This window comes from Schistocerca americana, chromosome 6 (assembly GCF_021461395.2).
Source record: "Schistocerca americana isolate TAMUIC-IGC-003095 chromosome 6, iqSchAmer2.1, whole genome shotgun sequence".
NCBI classification, from domain to species: domain Eukaryota; kingdom Metazoa; phylum Arthropoda; class Insecta; order Orthoptera; family Acrididae; genus Schistocerca; species Schistocerca americana.
The window spans coordinates 150,907,069-150,929,233 of record NC_060124.1 but is presented as its reverse complement, the minus strand read 5'-3'; the positions used below and the strand labels follow the sequence as shown (position 1 = coordinate 150,929,233).

Genomic DNA, 22,165 nt, shown 5'->3' with positions numbered 1-22,165 from the left:
TTGTTTCCATGCGCACACATTGTAAAACCAATTGTTATATAACACTTTTGTGCATTCAATTATTAGTGATATTTTGGTCTTAGATTTGCATACCTGCGACAACAGTGAATGTGCACATTGCGTAGAAATGTCTGTTGTTGTGTTGATAACAGAGCCATCACAAGTGTTGACAATGGGTGACAAAGTTTCACAGTTTCTAAAAGGATTGTGGTTCTTCCATGTAGTCTGTGTCACTCTTCTTCTCCCTAAGAGCAGATTCTTTGCCAGGAAAATCCAATCCATGAATTTATAATGTTCAGTATTTTGCCTGAAAAAGGAAATGATCCTACAGTCACCCATAAGCAACAAAAAAATTGCCATATGCTAAGTAGCATAAGGAAATGAGTGTTTCAATAGATACTTAAAAGTATTTCACTATCTTTCTGCTGAAGCTACAGTTCTATTTGCTGTTGTTGCATTCATAAATTCTCATTATCATTGTTATGTGGATAGAACACAATTTGTTTGTACATTGCTCACAAATAAAGATACTGACCCCCCCCCCCCCCCCCCTACACACATACACACACACACACACACACACACACACACACAAATGTGCATGCAGTTCAATCCTTTTCATAGTGCCTGGAGAAACCAAAGGGGACCACACCACATAGTATGGTGTAGTGGCTAGAGGTGTGTGAATTGTTTGTAGTTGCCTGCTTACTGCACTGCTTTTGTAGTAAATGAGCAGATAATCTCTGTCTCACTGGCATTTGTTTCCTGTCAGTTAAAGCACTGAAAACAAAAATATTAATACCCAGAGTCAATGTAAGTGATCATTTGGTATTTGGTATGTACATGAGGTGACAAAAGTTATGTACATGAGGCGACAAAAGTCGTGAAATACCTCCTAATATTGTCTGATATCCTTTTGCCCATTGTAATGTAGTAAAGTGATGTGACATGGACTCAACTATAGTTCAAATCTTTTATCTTGGCGGCTCGCGCATGCCCGCCCAGACGCTGGAGATTGCTGCGTTGCCAGTTGCACACGACGCACGCGCCAATAGAAGCAGCGCCATAGTATAGCATAGTTCGCAAGCTTACGTGTAGGGGGGAGCGTGCATTTCATGAAGTAAAGCCACCACGGCCGCATTAACCCGTTTGCTGCTACAAAGACGTGCTCCCTGCATTCCGCGCTGTGGGCGATTTTGTCACTGCACTGCTCGCCTGTGCAGACACATTGTGTTCCGACTGCTTTGACACTCTTTATCATTCGATTCCACAAAAACTATTTGGCTCAAAAATTAGATTTTTACCTATCTTCTTGACTGATACCTTCCCCCCATAAATGACTTAATTTTGTTTCGATGTTCAACGCAGTTCTTATGCAGTATTAAATATAGTAAAACTTTGCACGAAATTTTGAAGAGTTTGCAGAGGTAAAAGTCCGTAGAGTATACTTTCCGTATGGTCGATTTTAGTTGCCACAATGTTGAGAATGAAATGTGGACAAGATACCTATATATTTCATTTAATTTAAGTACCACATAAGTGTCGTATGTAATATTGAGAAATATTCCACCTTTCGCGACTGTAACAAAAGTTTTACTTACACTGGGCACGTTTGGCTTTATTTTAAAGCACTTCAATCAATCAAAAGGAAGCAGACAAAATACATTAAACAAAACTGTGGACTTACAAAAACATTAGGACTTGAATATACCGTCTGTCAGTGAAGTGCTCGGAGCTATGTCAAATATAATTTTGTGTGTGGCACACACAAACAGCATTTATTTGCTAAAACACTGATGAGCCAACACAAAAAACGTTGAATATTGTGCTACCGCAGCACAAAACTACGAAAGGTGACTTGGCAATGGAGGACACAAAATACAGTCCTCTTATGATGATTCAAAAGAGAGAAATGCGTCTGGTCTAAATAAGTCGCTTATTACAGTTGCAGAAGAGGGATATATTTCAATACCATTGGTAAAACTACGACTGTGGAACAAAAACAAGAAATAGAACATGAATACCATTGTGTATGTGCCATACCTTTCATCGATGGAAGTGCTTTAAAATAAAGCCAAACGCGCCGTGTGTATATAAAACTTTTATTACAGTCGCGAAAGACGGAATATTTTTCAATATTACATACGACACCTATGTGGTACTTAAATTAAATGAGATATTGTTATACAGTAAATATTATATGAAATTTAGGTATCTTGTACACATTTCATTCTCAACATTGTGGCAACTAAAATCGACCACACGGAAAGTATACGCTATGGACTTTTACCTCTGCAAATTCTTCAAAATTTCGTGCAATGGTTTACTACATTTAATGCTGCACATCAAAACAAAATTAAGTCATTTATGGGGGGAAGGTATCAGGCAAGAAGACGTGTAAAAATCAAATTTTTTGGCCAAATAGTTTTTGTGAAATCGAATGATAAGTGTGTCAAAGCAGTGGGAACACCATGTGTCTGCACAGGCGAGAAGTGCAGTGATGACAAAATCGCGCACAGCGCAGAATGCGGGGAGCACGTGTCTGCAGCAGCGAAAAAGTTAATGAAAAGGCAAAGCACTAGAAATTTCATTCAAACAAATAAAATTCGTGAAGTAAGGCACTCCAATATTGTTTTTAAATAAAGAAAATATTAAGCACCGCACAAGGTTTGAACTCATAACCTTTCACTTGGCAGCCCAACACCTTAACCGTTCCGCTACCTCAGCTAATCGAACAGTTTAACTCCATATGGACTCTAACACCTCACGCAACTACTTATAAACACTGTTGGTATGACTATGAATTACTCACGCTTCGTCAAAGTACAATAGGAAATAAACAATTACCGCTGTTCTTTATTGCGGAAAAGCAGTTCGTGAGATTGAAACAAACACCTTTCCTTGCTATTGCTTGAATTAGGAGTCTTATTGCTTGTTTGGTTTAATTAATTAATAGAATATGAAGCAATTGGTATAAATAATGCTTTTTCCAAACTTTCTGTAAAAGAAAGTCTGGTATCAAGACATTGCTTTTGTTCTATTACTTTATTTATGACTGAACGTTTCTAAAACTGAAGACACTCATCCGTGCTCTGCACTGCTGTCGAGATCTGGCAACGTCGTTCTCTGTTCATTGGCTGACTGTGTTTTGTGACGTCAGATGTGCAGAACGAACCTAAACTCGGCCGCCAAGATATATGACGCGCACTTTAGCTGTTGGAAATCCCCTGCAGAAATACTGAGTCATGCTGCCTGCACAGCCATCCATAATTATGAAAGTGTTGCCAGTGCAGGTTTTTTACACAAGCTGACATCTCAATCATGCCACCTAAACGTTTGATGTGTGGCCAAATCATTCACTCGAATTGTCTAGAATGTTCTCCAAACCAAACGCCAACAGTTGTGGCCCTTCAATGTGTCTGGCCATTGTCATTCATAAAAATTTAGTGTTTGTTTGCGAAAATGAAGTCCATGAATGGCTGCAAATGATCTCTGAGTAGCCGAACATAACCAATTCTATTCAATGATCGGTTCAGTTGAACAAGAGGACCCAGGCCATTCCATGCAAACACAACTCACCCCATTATGGGGTCACCACCAGCTTACACAGTGCCTTGTTGACAACTTGAGTCCATGGCTTCATGGGGTCTGCACCACACTCAGACTCTGCGACCATCTCTTACTGACTGAAATCAAGACTCATCTGACCAGGCCACAGTTTTCCAATTGTTTGGGGCCAACCGATATGACCACAAGTCCAGGAGAAGTGCTAATGGCGATATTGTGCTGTTAGCAAAGGCACTCTCATTGATCGTCTGCTGCCATAGCCCAGTAATGCCAGATTTCGACACACTGTCGTAATGGATACATTCGTTGTACGTCCCACATTGGTTTCTGTGAGTATTTCACACAGTGTTGCTTGTCAGTTAGCACTGACAACTGTATGCAAACACTGCTGATCTCAGACGTTAAGTGCACTATGTTGTCCATATTGAGAGGTACTGCCTAAAATTTGGTGTTCTCGGCACGCTCTTGACCCTGTTGATCTTGAAATATTGAATTTCATAATGATTTCCAAAATGGAAAATCCCACAGTTCTAGCTCCAATTACCATTCCACATTCGAAGTCTGTTAATTCTGTAATGCAGCCATAATCACATCGGAAACGTTGAGTCACCTGAGCACAAATGACAGCTCCGCCAATACACTGCCTTTTTGTATGTTATTTACACGGTGCTACTACCATCTGTATCCATGCATATTGCTATCCCATGACTTTTGTCACCACAGTGTGTTCCTCATTTACCCATAACATTTCTGTCACTATCTGTAACAAAAGAACTTAGTAAGAGATTACATAGTTAATTGTGATCAAGTGACCATATAACCATCTATTAAGCATTTGTGTTTATTGGAGAGTGGAACTGTGAACTTTTCTTTCAGCTCTTTCAGTTTTATAACTTTGAGAGAAGGGCAATAATTTAGTGTATTTTTGAAAAGGTATTGGTATTTTTCTGTTTTTACACTAAAAAAGAAAAAAACTACATTTATTTATAGTTGAGATTCTAATAACTTTCAGATGAAATGATGTTTTTTTGTAGGTGTTATTTTTAGAGTCCTTTCATTTCTTGTTTTACAGAGCTTGATTCTTAAGAAGCTTGGGCAACCTGTGATGACAAATCTGTATTATAATACTGTGAAGATGTTACTGGAGAGGATATCGTCCGTAATGGTCGATCACCAATCAATTAAGGTATTCATACAGAACTGAATAAATGTTCATTGTGTATGGAACTAATTATTATTAAGACAGAATTTTCTGTTTTGGAAGCTAATTAGAATAGATGTGTGCTTATGTGACTTACGTAGATTGCAAATAAAAATTAGGAGAGGCAGCTATTCACCTACAATTCATTTTTGGGTGTCTCTCTCTCTATCTCTCTCTTTCACACACACACACACACACACACACACACATTTTAAATCACTTGCCAATGAACTAAGTTATTGACCAAGATCCGAACCAACCAATTATATGCGCCTATTGCTTTATCTTTTGCTGAGTTTATTACAGTCTGTTTTCACATCCCCACTCTCATAAACTGTGGACCTGCCAATATGTCCTGAACATATGTTCACAATTTCAAGAGTACAGCATATTTCGTTTGTTTTCACAGATAGAAAGGTTGGACATGTTTTAGTGTGCTCGGCGATTTTCGGTTATTATAAAAAATGGAGCAAAGAATTTGCATCAAATCTTATGTAAAAAAGAGGATCAAGTGCTCTAAAACACTTGAACTGTTGACAGTGACATACTGTGAGTCTGCTCTATGTATTAAAAAAAAAAAATAGTAGTTTACAAATGGTGCAAGCTCTTCCAAGATGGCCAAGAAGATGCCAATGTCAAACCTCGCTCTGGATGCCCCAGCACATCAACAACAGATGATAACATCGAAGCAGCGAGGAAAATTTTTTTGGAAAATTGTTGAATTACTGTAAAAGAAGTTGCTAAGGATGTTGACATATTGCTCAGCTCATATCATGCAAATTTTTTGGATGTTTTGGGCATGAGACGTGTGTCGGCAAAGTGTGTTCCAAAACTTTTCAATTTTGATCAGAAGAACTGTCACAATGGCATTGCGCAGGAGCTCTTGAATGACATCAGTGATGATCCTGATTTGCTCAAAAGGGTCACAACTGGTGATGAAACATGGGTTTACGGTTATAACATTGAAACAAAATCCCAATCATCCCAATGGAAGCATCCTGGAGAGCCAAGACTAAAAAAAGCACACCAAGTTCGATCAAATGTCAAAATTTTGCTCACTGGTTTTTTTTCCCCAATTATTTTGGTGTAGCGCATCATGAATTTTTGCCTCAAGGTTTGTACGGTCAGTAAGGAGTATTACCTTGACGTTATGGGCTGTCTGCGAAAGGCAATACACAAAAAGTCTGGGATTGTGGAAAAAAAAATTTGTGGCTTTTGTATCACTACAAAGCACCTGCTCATTCATAATTGCTTGTGAGAGATTTTTGGCCAAAAACAACATGACAATCATGCCTGAGCCACCATATTTACCGGATTTGGTCCCCTGCGTCTTTTCCCTGTTCACAAATCAGAAGAGACCTATGAAAGGATGAAGATTTTCAACGATTGAGGAAATAAAATACTTTTTGTATCAAAAAGTGCTTATGATAAGCGCTTTGAGGATTGGAAGAAGTGTTGGAAAAAGTGTATTGTATTTGAGGGGGATTGCTTTGTAGGGGACAACGTGGAATACTGGTGAATAAAGTATGTTGTCATAAAAACATAAGGTCGTCTTACTTTTTGAACACACCTCATATCTCACAGAACAAGTTCCTCATGATTTGCGACTGCAGCAGTCTCCAGTAGCAGTCGTGGGCTGCGTCTGGTGCATTTATCACACAGTTTCTCTACAAAAATGGACACATGTTGAATAGCTGCTTTAACCCTGTTGGCAATTCTTGAAGAAGGGAATCTCCCAGTACTGTTATTTATTAGTTCATTTTTCCTGGGATATTAGTGAAATCAAGCACACTCTCAGGTAGAAAGCACTCTTATCTTTATAAGTAAAAATCAGTTGCCGAAGGTATAAAAGATCATCACTTGAGAACGCCTCGACCGATTGGGCATTTTTTCCCCCTTTTCTTTTTTTCCGTAATTGTCAGGACGAAGTATGTGGGAAAATTTTTTTTGGAAAATCGGGAAAGTCGTCAATTTTGATGATATTATATGAAAATCTCAGTGAAAGAATTGTGGTCATTTTTACAGTTATGCTGTCATATGTTGTCATACCAAAGAAAATTCGTGTTGAGTTTGGCAGTTCTCCTGTCACATGCTTTCATAAAAACAAAAAATTCCATTTGAGTATTTATACTTTGCGAAGAAGAATACAACTGGAAGCGATACTCCAATGTTTTATTGGTGTTGATCATATCTTTGATGTGCTGCAAAGATTGAATTGATGTCAAAAACTGCCACCAGTGAGGCATCGAAATATCAGTTGGTGTGCATGCAGTGCAGGCCAATACATGACCGCCTATTCAATGGGACTAATGAAGAGCATACACAGTGTTTGGAGCACGATCCATTATGACTCCGGAACAACAGATACAATCGAGTTTGAATAACTCAGTTGGAATTTACACACATAAGAATTTTGAACGTGACATAGCAGGTGGCCAAACATGTTGTCAGTGGTGATCATATTGGAGCGTGTTGCAAACATTCAAATAATTTCAGTTCGTGGTTTATTTCCGTGAAAAAAATGGCGCCAGGAGGTGTCAAAATATCAGTGGCGTACACACAATGCAAGTCAACTACATGATCATTGACTCAGTGAGACTGGTGAAGAGTGTAGACAGCATTTGTAGGAAAATCAAATACTAAATTATCAGGCATGATCCGTTATGGCTCTGGAGCAATGGATTCAGTCGAGTTTGACTTGCTTGGCTGGAGCTTAAGCACAGTGACTTCTGATTTATTTAAGTTCAATAAATTCATGATCTTACTGACATTGTATGAATCCCTTCTCGACTGACTGACAGATAATGCACAGCCTAAACCACTGGAGATATAGATATGTTATACAATAAACACTTTCTGTTGGACTGCCTGCAAGAAACATGTTAAACCGTGCTGTGAAAATATGCAGTTTTCCTTTCCTTTTGCAGTCATTTTTAACAGAAAACGGGAAAGTCGTGTTAATGGATAACTTTACAATTCTACGTGTTCCAAAATTAAAACCATGTGAATGTTGTCATTAAAGCTAATATCTTCGTAGCTCCAGCAGCTCGATAGGTCTCTCTCATATCCCATATACCAATGGTTCCAACCATTTACCCATTCATTTTGACTTCTGTTCCCAATCAAGGTTCCATTTGTAATAACAATAAATAAGATCAGAGAGGGGAGGGAGGAGGTGGACAGAGTGGGTGGGTGGGGGGGGGGATGAATGTAAAGAAGGGGAAGGAGGATATGGACAGAGAGATGTAGGAGGAAGAAATGGATAGAGTGAGTGTGGGATAAGAGATGAGCAGGGAGTGGGGAGTGGAGGGAAGATAATGTATGGAGATTGGGAGGGGGGTGGGAGGAGGAGGAGGAGGAGGAGGAGATGGACAAAGGGGGCTGAAGGAGAGGGAAATTAGGACATACCTCCAATTCCCATACATATTTAACAATTGCAAAGCATTGCTGGATTTGCTAGTTTACTATGAATAACACTGGGTATTGCAGAATATACTTCTATGAAATTAATAAGAAAGTCCCTGAGTCTTTTGGAAAACATAAGGTATAAGTAATAAATACTCTATAGTGCTGAAACAGCATACTTTCGTAGTATGCAAGTTATAACACAAAAAGCATCAAATATGAGAACCCTTAATCTATAAAATCATAGTTTCTCATTATTTTACAATTACAAATTGTACTAAAAGTGAAGCATTTTTGAGAGATCCTCAGTGTGCTTTTAAAAGTCTTATACCCCTAGCATGAATGTTCGTATATAAAAACTGCCAAATACAGATTACAACTCCATATGACTTAATCCAGTATGGCACCTCCTAAATTCTGCTCTTGACATAAAACCAGTGTTGCATCTCATTGGTCACATTGCTCTCCCTAAGGCAATAATTCTCCTTCGCACAGTCTTCCTTTCATTCTCCACAGTGTATGGGATACGAAATTCTATTCTGTGACATCACTAAACTGTACCAGCTCCTCATTTACAAACACATTCATGTACCACGAAAGGATGTCCTTACTGTAGCTGCAGTCAAAATGGAGGGGTATCTGTGCAGAGACCAGACAAATATACAGTTCCTGAAGAGAGGCAGCAGTGATTTCAATAGTTCCTGGGACAAAAGTCTGGATTATTGACTTATCTGGCCTTTTAACATTAGCCAGAAGGGCCTTCCTATGCAGGTACTACAAAAGGTTGAAAGCAATGTGAAATTACAGCCATTATTTTTCCAGAGGGCATGCAGCTCTACTATTTGGTTAAATCATGATGGTATCCTCTTGGGTAAAATGTTCTGGAGGGCATATACTTTGTTGGGGTCTCCAGGCAGGGACTACACAGGGGGATGTCATCATCCATCCATACTGCTGTTTATACATATGACTATTAAAGGAGAAATAGTTGTAGGTTGATACTACCCTAAGCAGTGGAATAAATTCTGCAGTTAAACTAAACAGTCATTCTACTTGTTGCAGTGTGGAATGTCAGCAGAAAGACTGGAACTTCTGTTCTGATGACAGGGTGTATACGACCCGGGAGATCTGGGAAAAACACGGGAATTTTTTCATCCGGGAGAAAACCGAGAAAAACCCGGGAATTTTTTAGAATTCCGGGAATTTTTCATTGTTTTAGTTTTCAGTTAAATTTTTGTAACTTTGACTGGTAAGAACCAATACTCTAACAAAGAATATTACTGCATCTCGCTACTGCAGATTAATACTGCAGCAATAAAAAACGAACGAGAGAAAAAAAGAAAATAAAACTTTAATTTGCAAAGGAAATGCACCATATACAACAACAAAACACATTGCTCATACAAGCGTTTGCCAACAGCAAAACGCGTCAAAGGCTTAACGAAGACTATTCATGACAACAAATTGCCTCCGATGAGCGTGACGTCACAATTGTTTACATTAGATTTGTTTGAGCAGTTGCGAGCGAGATTATGAGCATGTACACTTGAGTCGCGTTTCAGTAGTACCCTCTCCTGCTACTGGCTACAGAAGTGTGGCAGTTAGCAGTATAAGCAATAGCAGCAAGCAGCCAGATGCTATCCGGAAAAATTTTACTGGTGCGCCTAAGCTGCCAGATTCATGTATGCGCAACAGGCCCGGAACTAGGGGGCGGGGGCAAACGGGTATCTGCCCCGGGCGACAGTTTCAGTGGGGGGAGGGGAGAGGGGCACCAAATTCATATTATTGAGGAAATGGACCTTGTTTCACAAAGCGCCAAGCATCCAGCGCTCGTTGGTATATCGATTACTCATATGATTTTGAACGCATCCCTGTTGGTTTTTGAACAAATTCTAAGTTGATTTCTGAAATAATCGCAAGTTGATTTTTGAATGCGTGCATAGTGTACTTGATGTGTCTGTCAGGGGAATCCGCTTCGCATCTAGAAAGAAACTATCCTGCAGACCAAAGGGAATGGGTCTATATGAGCTGAGCGGAATAAAGCCGAACGGGTGAATGAATGCCAATCGCCGTTTATGTGGTTCATTGGGTTTGCAAATGATCAGCGTTGTTATAACTACTAGCGAATTCCATAGATTCAGACTAACAGAGTGGAAATAAATGAATAAAAGGAATAACAGGCACAAATATTGCGTATTTTCTCCTCCGTGTATCCAAGGAAATGAAATTTTGACATAAAATTTTTGGCCAGACCGCCACACTACTAAGGGCCACTTATACAGTCCCCGGCTAGCAGCCGCTACAGTTCTTTTCTGGGAGTAGTGCGGAAAACGCGTTGTACGAACACGTAATAACGCCTAACCGGAGAATAAATGCGGGTTAACTAAACCAGTGATTGTGGCAGGGAGGTGAAGTTAACCAGAGAATAAGTTTTGACACTGGCAGGAATAGTTACAGAATTAGTGATGACAAGATTGTTTGTTAGAACAAGGAAGGAGAAGAAGCGGGGACTCACAAATTACGGAAGAATATGACGATTCCAAATTTATATAAAAATTTCGTACTACTACTACTTTTCGATCTAATGCTTCAGAAGCTATAGAGTATGAATGAAATGTGAAACTATTTCCTACCATAAAACTTTTTGCTTGTAGTTGGTCTAATAGGCATTTGATATTGGTACTTCGTGAATTATATTCTGTCTGGTCTTGGGTTCCATTTGTATTAACAGCTTTTTTAGTATTAGACAACATCATTTCGTTTTTTGAAGTGGCAAAGCGTTTGATGAACTTTGGTGAGATAATAGATCCTTTCACAAAAAGGAAAGGACACCATGTAAAGCTGCAGCAAAGTTAGAGAGAAATTAAGGACTGAAGAAATGTGTACTGTCTTGCTTGTCACTTCTCTTTACTCGTTTTATATATCCTATATTTAATTTTATGTCACACAAAACAGCAAGTTATTAGCTAATAGGCTGTAAAGACTGCAAATTTTCTGAAGAGTACTTGTTCTGCCGGTTACAAATAATCCCATCCAGTATTAATTGCGAGATTTTTTTAAAGAGGGGCATGATGTCAGACTGGCCAACTGGGAGCAGGAGAGGCACCACAGGACATTTTAATTTCCACTGTCCTGAATATAGTTTGATGGCACCCATTACAAAATATTACATGTTTGAATTCCACAGAGCGAAATTCAGAGACGTGCGACAGAAGAATGCTGTGTGAGGAGGCGTGGCACTGCACTTTGGCACGCTTAAGACCAAATAATATGTCTTACTTTCCCTCGAGCATATATGTTTCATGTATCAGACTCTTCAGAAAGATGTACGCTACAAAATGAACATATTTTATAAAAGTCGATTTTTTAAAATATGCAGTGTGCATGTTGCTGCAATCAGACATCTTTCCAAAACGTGTTTTTTCCCCCTGAGTTTCGTTTTCTAAAGTGCCTGGAAATTCTACGCCGGTGTATAAAACCACAACCATTGAGAGGATTGATAAGTTTTACAGTTCCGAGGAAAATTGTACTGCTACTTAAAACGGAAAAAGTGTGCTTTCATCCGGGAGAAATTCTATTTTTAACTGGAAAAAATCCGGGAATTTTTTTTTTCTCGTCCACGTATACACCCTGGATGAATACAGGATTATAAACAAATATTAAAATAGGGATAACTCGAAGCAGGTCTGATAATAAATAAAATGACAAGAATATGGGTAAATTACTACAAAGAGCATTGTGAACACGTTACCACAGCCTAGAAAGACATCAAGCCAACACCTCCTGCAGTAGTAGAAGTTTTAAGAGATTGAAAGTATATATGCCAGGGTAAAAGAAGTTATTGAACTGCTCAAGGGAGATAAAAATTTAATTGTAATGGGGGACTGGAATTTGATAATAGGTAAAAGAAGAGAAGGAAAAATAATAGAGAACATGGACTGGTTGGCAAGAAATAAAAGAGAAAGTCACATGGTAGAATTTTGCCCAGAGCATAATTTGTTCATTGCTAACACTTGGTTTAACAATCATGAAAGAAGGTTGTGGAGACATTGAAAGGTTTCAGACTGATTTATAATGGTACGACATATAGTTCGGAACCAGATTTTAAACTGTAAAACGTTGAAATGAAATGATCGTATGGCATTGTTGGCCAGGAGGCCCCATTCGGGGGAGTTCAGCCGCCGTATTGCAAGTCCATGGGGGCAGATGGGGACTCTGAGCACAGTTTATTGGTTATGACCTGCAGATTAAAACTGATGAAATTGGGAAGAAGGTGGGAAATTAAGGTTATGGGCCTGAATAAATTGGAGCCAAATGTCAATAATTTCGGAGGGAACCTTAGGCAATGTTTGACAGGAATGGGAAGGAATGCAATAGAAGATGAAGGGATAGCATTGCAGGCTGAAATATGTAGCATATTCCAAACCTAAGGTCTGCTTGGTCATAAGAAATAAACTCATGAGGAAATGTTTTTATTGACCGTAATATTGTACTACATACCTGCTTTACTTTTACACATAATCACCATTCATATCTATACACTTTTTGTGAAACTGGACCAGCCTCTTATACCCCTCTTCAGAGAAGTCTGCCACCTGAGAATTGAACCAATTGGTAACGCCAGTCTTGAGTTTGAAATCATTATGCACCCAGTTCCATTTTTTCAAATGTAAGAAGAGGAAATAGCGACTTGGTGTGAGGCCAGGCCTATACAGAGGGTGCTTAAAAAGTTTCCAACAAAAGACTTGGTTTCTGCAGCAGTGTGAGGGCATGTGTTGTCGTGAAGGAGGATTAGCCAGACGGCAGTTTCCTCTAGCATCGATTTTGGATCGCACATCTCAGTTTGGTTAGTGTTTCAATGTATATGTTGACTGTAATTGTTGACCCACAATACAGGAAATCAATCAAAAGGATTCCCTTTCTGTAAACGGTAGCCATCATTTTTCTATTTGGGAGCAGAGATTGCTTAAGCTTTTTTGGTTTGGGTGAATTGAATGGCACCACTGTATCGACTGTTGTTTCAATTCTGTGTTGGTGTATGATATCCATGCTTGTCACCCGTTACAATGTGGGAAAACAAACGATCTTCATCTTGTCTATAATGCTCCAAAAACTGTCATGCACTATGCATTCTTTGCTCTTTGTGCTGATCAGTGACCATTTTTGAAGTCCACCTTGCACACAGTATGTGATATCAAAGCTATTTAGTGACAGCCCTGTAAACTGAGTTTTATATCAGCATTTTGGAATTCATCTTGAGGTTGAAGCCTTTCTATCTGTGTTTGTTTACAAATAGATTTGTTTTTAAAGAGGGACTGTCTTGATCGAAACACCCTTAAAAATAGTGTTTTGCTCAAGTCAGACCCTTTACAAAACCAAATTTATTTTGGAATTCATTAGCCAGCCCACTAACTGTCCATCACCAATCACTTTGAAGTTTTTGGTTCACTTGATCAGCTATCCTTGGATACAAAGAATATATTGAATTTAATTGAAAAAGAAGAACATGTTATAATGCATGGAATGAAGCAGGCAAATAAGAATACAGATGTCCAAAGAATGTGATTAATAGAAAATGGAGCATTGCCAGGAGAAATGGCTGGAGAAGAAACACAAGCCTGTAGAAGTGTGCATGACTATGGGAATGATAGAGGCTGCCTATAAGAAAAATTTGAAGAAAAGACAAACAGCTGTCTAAATATCAAGTGCTCAGATGGCCAGCTAGTATAGTTAAAGAAGGAAAAGCTGAAATGTGGGAGAAATGTAAGATGAGATGTACAAGTGAAATAAAGTTGAAGGCAATATAGGAAGGGAAGAGGAAGTAATTCCAAGATAAGTTGGGAGTATGATACTGTGAGAAGAATTGACACATCACTGAAAGAAGTTGAAACAAGGCCCCTAGCATAGACAACATTCTCTCTGAATTATCAAAATCCTTAAAAGAACCCATGCTGACAAAACTATTCCTTGTGGTTTGTAAGGCATATGAGACAGTCGAAATACTCTCAGACTTCAAGAAGAAAGTGACAATTTCAATTCCAAAGAAGGAGGGTGCTGAGAGATGTGAATATTAGTCAGCTGCCAATCTATTAAGCCAAGGTTACATAATTTGAAGTAAATTATTTGCAGAAGAATGGAAAAACTGGTATAATTTGATCATTGGGAGAGTAGTTCGGGGTTTGGAGAAGTTTAGAAACACACAAGGGAATATTGACCATATGACTTATCTTCAGAAGATAGGTTACAGAAATGCAAACCTATGTTTGTAGCATTACAGACATAGAGAAAGCTTTTGATAATGTTGGTCAGAGTACACTCTTTGACATTCTGAAGATAACATGGATAAAATACGGAGAACGAAATGTTATCTACAACTTGGACAGAAACCAGACTTCAGTTAAAAGTGCCAAAGGACTTTAAAAGGAGGAAGTGGTTGAGAAATGAATGAGATGGGGTTGTAGCCTATTCTCAATGTTATTTCAATTCATACATTTAACAAGCAGCAAACGAAACCAGAGAAAAATTTGGAGAGAGAATTAGAGTTCAGGGAGAAGAAATAAACATGTTGAGGTTTGCTGATGACACTGGACAGCCAAAGATGTGGAAGAACTGTTCAACAAAATGGGTAGTGTCTTCAACAGAAGTTACGAGATGAATATAAACTAAAGGAAAACAAGGTAATGGAATGTAGTAGAATTAAATCAGGTGGTGCTGAGGGAATCGTATTAGAAAATGAAACACTAAAAAGTGCCAGATGAGTTTTTCTATTTGATCAGCAGAATAACTAATTATGTTCGAAGTAGGTAGGATATAAAATGCAGAATGGTAATTGCAAGAAAATCATTTCTGAGAAAGAGAAATATGGAACATCTACTTTAAGTGAAAGCGATAAGAAGTCTTACCTAAAGGTGATAGTTGGGTGATGGCCTTATATGGAATTGAAATGTGGATGATAAACAATTTAGACATGAAGAGAATAGAAGCTTTTGAAATGTGGTACTGGAAGAAGGGATCGGTTGACACACACATCGTGAAGAATCAAGGAATAGTCAGTTTGGTATTGGAGGAAAACATTTATTGTATACATTGTAAAGGGAGATATAGATGTTGAATACATAAAGCAAGTTCAAATGATTGTACATTGCATTAGTTATGCAGCGACAAAGAGACTTGTACTGTCAAGCAATGGAAAGTCCAGTTTGGAATATGAGCAATATTATGAAATGGATAGATTGCAACTCACAGTGAGAGAGCAACTCACTGTAGAGATGACACATTGAGTTGCAGACAGACAATGAAAAGACTATTACATATTGAGAAAACACACACAGCCACACGGGGAGGTACACCTCATGCATACATGTGCTGCTGTGATCAGAATGCTACTCTCTAGGTGAACAAGAGCAGCAATCAGGATTGGGTGGGAAAGGGGGAGACATAGCAGGGTACGGGTGGGGTTTGGATTGGGGGGGGGGGGGGGGGGGCAGAAGACCGTAATAGAAAGTGCAAAAAAAAAAAAAAAAACTGGCAGTGCATGCTGGGGCTAGATGGCAGCAGGACAGTACTGCCAGGCACAGCACTGGGAGGCTGTGGGGGATGGAGTGGGAGTAGGAATGGGAAGTGGAAAAGGAGAGGAACAGAGAAGGGGAAGAGATCAGCAGGTGTGTGGGGAGAAAGGGGCACATAATGAGGGTGAGGGTATGTGAAGTGGAACGAGGTGATAGAACAGATGGGGTGGACACTGTTGGGTGGAGGGTACGAGGACAGTAAGTTGCCATAGGTTGAGGCCGGGATAATTTCGTGAGTGGAGGATGCGTTCTAAGAATTACTCCCATCTGCGCAGTTCATAAAAACTCTGGAGCTGCCAGATATAGCAATCATGTGTGCATGAGGTATACTCAGTTTTGTGTGTGTGTGTGTGTGGTTTTTTTTTTAAAGTCTTTTCATTTTGCCTGTTTGCAAGTCAGCATTTCATCTTTACGGTGAATAGCAGTCTGCCTCATAATATTGTTGAGGTTTGTACTTTGTCATGTAACACATGACATACTATGCAGAAGTACACCATCAATAACTTACAGATCCGTTTTTTTAAATTTTGCAACATGGAAGAAAAGAAAAACAGAAAACAATTTTTAGTGCTGTTTAGTGTTCTGTCTTTCTTCTTTCTTTGTGAGAAATTTGATCATGAAACGGCATGTGTCATCCTGGCAACTGTCTTCACAGTAAGCATAGGTTCTTTTCTAACATTGGGAGTAACACATCCATCCTACAGTTGTTTTAGTGTGCTTATTTGTACCAGTATAGTAGGATAGAATGACAAGAAATTATTTTCATAACATCCCTCAGGTGCAGGGTATACACATGTATTTTAAAACAACATTAATTTTGAGCATACATATTCATTACATGGGATCTGCTACTATTTTGTCCACTTCATCTTACTTGAACTTCACTTTCCGAAACAGAAAGATTTTGTGGAGCCATATTTTTAATGACTCCATTATTCCAGATTCATTTCCTGGCACAGTATGGGTGGAATGAGGATTTAAATTTTCCTCCGGTGATGAGGTAATTAGAGCTGAAGGATAAACTCTGTCTGGACAGAGATTTTTATTCTGTTCATTCCAAATGCATGCCCAGTGCTTTAACAATTTCTTTACCTCACTTGGTCACTCAGACTCCAGTAAATTTAAGAAAAACTCAATATTGACCTGCAATCTAATTTCTTCATAGGTGACACATGATTGAAAATAGAAAGGAAGAGAGATTTCTAAATGTCTTAAAATGGTTAGGAAAGTTCGAGATTACAAGAAACTTTTAATCGACTAATGTATTTCAGAATTAGCGGTTTCTACATATCATTGTTTTTCCAAGTAATTTCTTGCTATGCTATATTGATATACAGACTTCTGCCAAGAAACAGCAAAGAATATGAAGTAAATGTTGGGATCAACACTACCCTGTGCACTGCTAGCAATTCATTGTCTTAGAATATGTAGTGTCACTGCACACACTCTGTACAAAATTCATATTATAATACCTTATTGCCTACTTCTGTAAATCTGCTTTCTTATTTCAAGATGTAATTCTTACTAAAATATACAGGAAAGTTGTTTGTGTTGATATTTGTAGGTATTGGTTGGTTATATTGAAGACTGCCTGAAGGGTGGAAATATGATTGAAGAAATGGGTCTACACCCTAACACAGCTGGTGAGAGGGGCCTTAAACTACTTGTGGTGAGTAATTGCATTTAATTAGTTTTTGTAGCTGTCTAAAATATCAATCATTTGATAGTTGAGAAAAAGAGGCATTTAAGAATGAAGTGTTAGGAAAGGAATCAAATAGATCTTATTCAACTGTTGGAATGTTACAATTGTTTGTGGCCAGGTTGTCCCGTGTCCTATGATATATGCAGGAATAGTTGGGCCTGTGATGGAAAAGTATCTAATGACAGAGGCTACCAGAAATGACCACATATCCATAATTGGTAAATGTATGTCTGTTACTAGATAATACAAATATATGTTTTAAGCCTTTTGATTGTCGGGCACAAATAGGACAACTCTCTTTTTATCCAATTTCCTGACGAGTAAAATGCAATAACAATAATCAGTTTCTGCATGTTCAGCAGCTGTGGTCCTATACATACTAAAGAATTCGTGCAGGGACAGATTAAAAATTGAGAACATTGATGTAGCTGATAGTGTGGATAGTAGCCACATTCAGGTAGAGATTGCCAAAAGATAATATAAACAATAAATAAGCCAGAGACTTCAATACATGAGCTCCTGAAATGAGTTGTCCACTCTTAAACTACCATTTAAAATACTCACTCATGAATTAGCAAGGCTGAATTGATAGACTTGCTCTTTGGATGATGGAAGTGTGACTTGATGCTGTCCACCACACTACACAAGTGAGTCCAACTAAAAAGAAAATACTTGTGTATGGCAATTTTATATTGGTTTAAGAATTTCGAAATGGAGAAGTCCGAGTAATACGCTTAAGCATTTGGTGTTGGTTAGTGGACTATTTAAAAATGTTTAGGTTGTATGACTTCTTGAGGCAGATGTTTTTAGAGAAGACATAAAAATCTTCCCAGAAACTGCTTTACTGACTTTTTAATTATACAACCTGTTAAATCTGTAAGCTATGTTTTTACAAGGCATCTTTGACTAAGAACATTGTATAAATTAATTCTGGGCACAGAAGACTGGAATATATAAAACCTGGGTAGTGATATAAGCCATATTCAGGGACTGTAAATTAGAAATACAAACATCCTCTTGTTTTCATAAGGATTGTTGAAATTCATATACAGTGCCAGTACAAAAGTTGTTACAGTGTTCTCCAAAGAAGTGACTTTATGACAGAAATATCGCAAATCTATGACAGATATGCTGTAGTGATAGAGCTTCAAACATCACAGGGGCACTTATAGTTACAACAGGTGTATACAGTAATGAAAAAAATAAAGATAGTAAATTATAAGAGACTAAATCAAGCAGTGGAAAATCGAGAGTGGAATAACAGCAATACTAAAAGGACAGATTGCTACTCACCACATAGAGCAGGCATTGAGTCGCAGACCGCACATTTAAGTTTTTGGCTAAGATGCCTTCATTGGAAACAGAAACACACTCTCCTGCCACTGTGGCCTGACTGCAGACTACAGACTGTAGCTGTGTCTGACATAAGCAGCAGCAGCCTGCATTGGGAATGGTGGGTGGGGGGGTTGGGGGTTGTAAGGAAGAGGGATAGCAGGATCGAGGTGGGAGAAAGTGTTGTGCTGCCTGTGAGAGAGTGCAGGGACAGACATCTGTATGACCCTCTTACAAGGAAATGGTCCAGTCCAGCATATCAAAACCTGCCCTTACATTTTTTTTATGTATTAAGAATATACTGAAAGAAACACAGTGTTGAAGTTTTAGCTGCTAAGACACACTGCAAGTATAAAGGTTATTCCACTCCATGATAGGCTGATTGGATGCATGTGCAACATGGCTGGTACATATCCTTGACTGACGGCACATCGGTAAACAGTTAACAAAGCGCAACACAATCATAATTTGTAAAGCAAATTTCAGTTTCCGTTCATAGTTTCACTGACACAGTTGTTCACAGTTATTGCTCAAATTTGTAACTCATTGAGTATCCATAATAATTAGCAGCTGCCTTTGTGGTATCACAAAGTGTTAAGAGTGGAGGTAAACCAAGTTTTTATATACTTTCTAATAGCACCTGTCTCTGTGCAGATTCTGGAGTTCCACAGGAACCTGATAGCCAATTACTGTTTTTATTTTTCGACCTTACAAAGATAGAACAAGAAGAATGTGGTATGCAGTTGAAATCACCTACTTCTCCTGAAGACTTACATATGTATTATTCATCAGATAGTTTCTTGGACATTAATTTGAATGAAATCAACATTTCATTAGAAGAAAGAAGAAGTAACTCTGACTATTTCCTGAATTGTGGTTCGAACAATGATTGTTGATTGAAGTCCAGAGCAAAAATACAATACCTTCCTAACCTAAAGAAAACGTGGAGAGTAATAGCTTTCAGTGACAAAGAAAAGGCTGGAAATCTTTTGATTAAATGAAGGAGGACCAAATACTTGAAGTTAATTTGTCTGCAAAGCAGGTTTTGTTTTGTAAAATTTGAATGTAACTTATCTAAATGGAAGAAAGATTTACACCCAGTGCGAAATATGCACACAGCATTGTATCTGTCTTCAAGAACCTTAAAGCAAATTAGGGCCAAAATTAAAAAAAAAAAAAAAAAAAAAAAAAAGACTGTTTGGTTCCAGATATCATCTTTTTGACATAGCAAAATCTGGAAAAATGGGAGAGAGTAATTTTCAATACTACATCTGAAATGTCTTATTACCAATCACTGTGAATAATTTAGTGATTTTGTTGGACCTTTGGCCTAGACATAATGACACCTCTGGCTTTGAGAAGAATGAAAAGACTGTTAATATAATTTGGATTCCACCCGGAACTAATCGTTTGATTCAGCCGCCAATAAAGAAATTTTTTGACAGTGTAAAGCATTATTCAGAAAATTGCCAGACAATCTAATTTCCAATAGCTCTTTATCATGCCAGGTTTATCATCGTAACAGTATTGTTAACTTCAGTCATTTGTGCATTGTCAGTTTGCATTAACACAGTTTACAAATGTGACAAAGTATGTCTGGTACACTGCAAAATATCCAGAACAAAAGCCATGATCATTTCGTACTCTGTCTCAATTCTGTCTAAATAAAACTAGTAATTACTGTCAAGTGCCTGTATATGCCAATTTTTTTTTTGGTACCAGGTGTGACTTACCGAAGGAAAATGTTTATTTTCATCATCCAGTACACCCTTCACATTTTTGTGATGACTAGAGAGAATAAACAAGGAACTGTTTCATTGTTAGTAAAATATAAATTATTCAAAAATTACCATAAGAACTGTGCTACAAATTTTTTTTATAAGATATTTCATATCAACAAATTAAAGTCATCTGTAATGTAACACAATACACTGCTTTGATTTTGTTTCCTCTGCCAGTCAGTTGTGTAACAGTTACATCTGCAACAGTTTAACTGTCAATATGAACTACACATTATTCAAAAAATTAAGATGTGATACATTTTTGGTATGTTCAAGTGCTTCAAATTCACATGTGTGCACCTTGAACTCTGTGCTATGCAGTGCTACACTTTCTCATCATGTCTGTGTCTGCGTAAGAATAAGAATATTTATTAGCCGTTCAGTATTTTCTTATACAATGGGCTTTGTCTATAAGCTCAATTACAGTATAAAGGTGGTTATATTCTCATAACAATGTATATATAAATCATATGAATGTTAGTATAGTACAATAAAAAAAGAAAACATTATAGAAATTTATATTAAGTGGGGAGTATTCATGTTGATGACATTATGTCATTATCATATACATGTTGATAACACTATGTCATCATCCTAAGATATTGATACAAATATAGAGCACTCGAAGTAGGTCTATTATGGCTATATGTTAGATATTATTTTTCCAAATTTAGGTCCTACTTCAGGCAGAGGTACCTTTCTCTATGTTAAAACAGCAAATCTGCCATATTACAATCTTTATATTCATCAACTGAGTAAAATGCTTTACCTTTGAGCCATTGACCCAATGTTGTCTTAAATTTATTTTTAGATACTGTTTGTACAATTTTAGGGAGCATATTAAACAGTTAGAGGCCTACATATTTATAACTATTATGTATATTTGATGTGACTTACCATACGAAAGCGCTGGCAGGTCGATAGAAACACAAACAGACACATACATACACACAGAATTCAAGCTTTCGCAACAGACTGTTGCCTCATCAGGAAAGAGGGAAGGAGAGGGAAAGACGAAAGGAAGTGGGTTTTAAGGGAGAGGGTAAGGAGTCATTCCAATCCCGGGAGCGGAAAGACTTACCTTAGGGGGGAAAAAAGAACGGGCATACACTCGCGCGCGCACACACACACATATCCATCCACACATATACAGACACAAGCAGACATATTTAAAATAAATATATTTTTCCCGCATGGAATGTTTCCCTCTATTATATTAACTATTATGTATCTTGGACAATCTAGAGTATGGCAGATCAATTGTGTGGTTTTGTCTTGTATTATGGGTGTGGACAGATGACCTAAGGGTATATTGAGCTATGCTTCCTTTTACATGTAATAAGCAATAATAGATGTACAAACAAGGAACTGTCATGATGTTAAATTTCTTGAAATGTTCCCTGCATGTATCCCTAGGAGATTAACCCACTATACAGTGAAGAGCTTTTTTTGCCATCTGAAAATTGATACTGAAATGGGAGAATTTCCCCAGAACAGAATACCATATGAAAGATGGGGGTGGATATAAGCAAAATATGAATGCAGCAGTAAGTTTTGGCTGACATTATTTCTGAGCTTATAAAGTAGGAACATAGCACGTGCAAGTTTA

At 38.0% G+C, this 22,165-nt stretch overlaps 1 protein-coding gene across 2 annotated transcripts in view; it reads left to right on the top strand.

The window, feature by feature from the left end:
• Positions 1 to 22,165, top strand: part of LOC124619907 (sister chromatid cohesion protein PDS5 homolog B-B) — a 188,039-nt gene that overhangs the window by 66,514 nt on the left and 99,360 nt on the right. For both annotated transcript variants that reach the window (XM_047146541.1, XM_047146540.1), the window contains exons 11-12: positions 4,640 to 4,753; positions 17,306 to 17,410. In XM_047146541.1, coding sequence (XP_047002497.1) covers positions 4,640 to 4,753; positions 17,306 to 17,410 — 219 coding nt within the window. The remainder of the gene's footprint in view (positions 1 to 4,639; positions 4,754 to 17,305; positions 17,411 to 22,165) is intronic.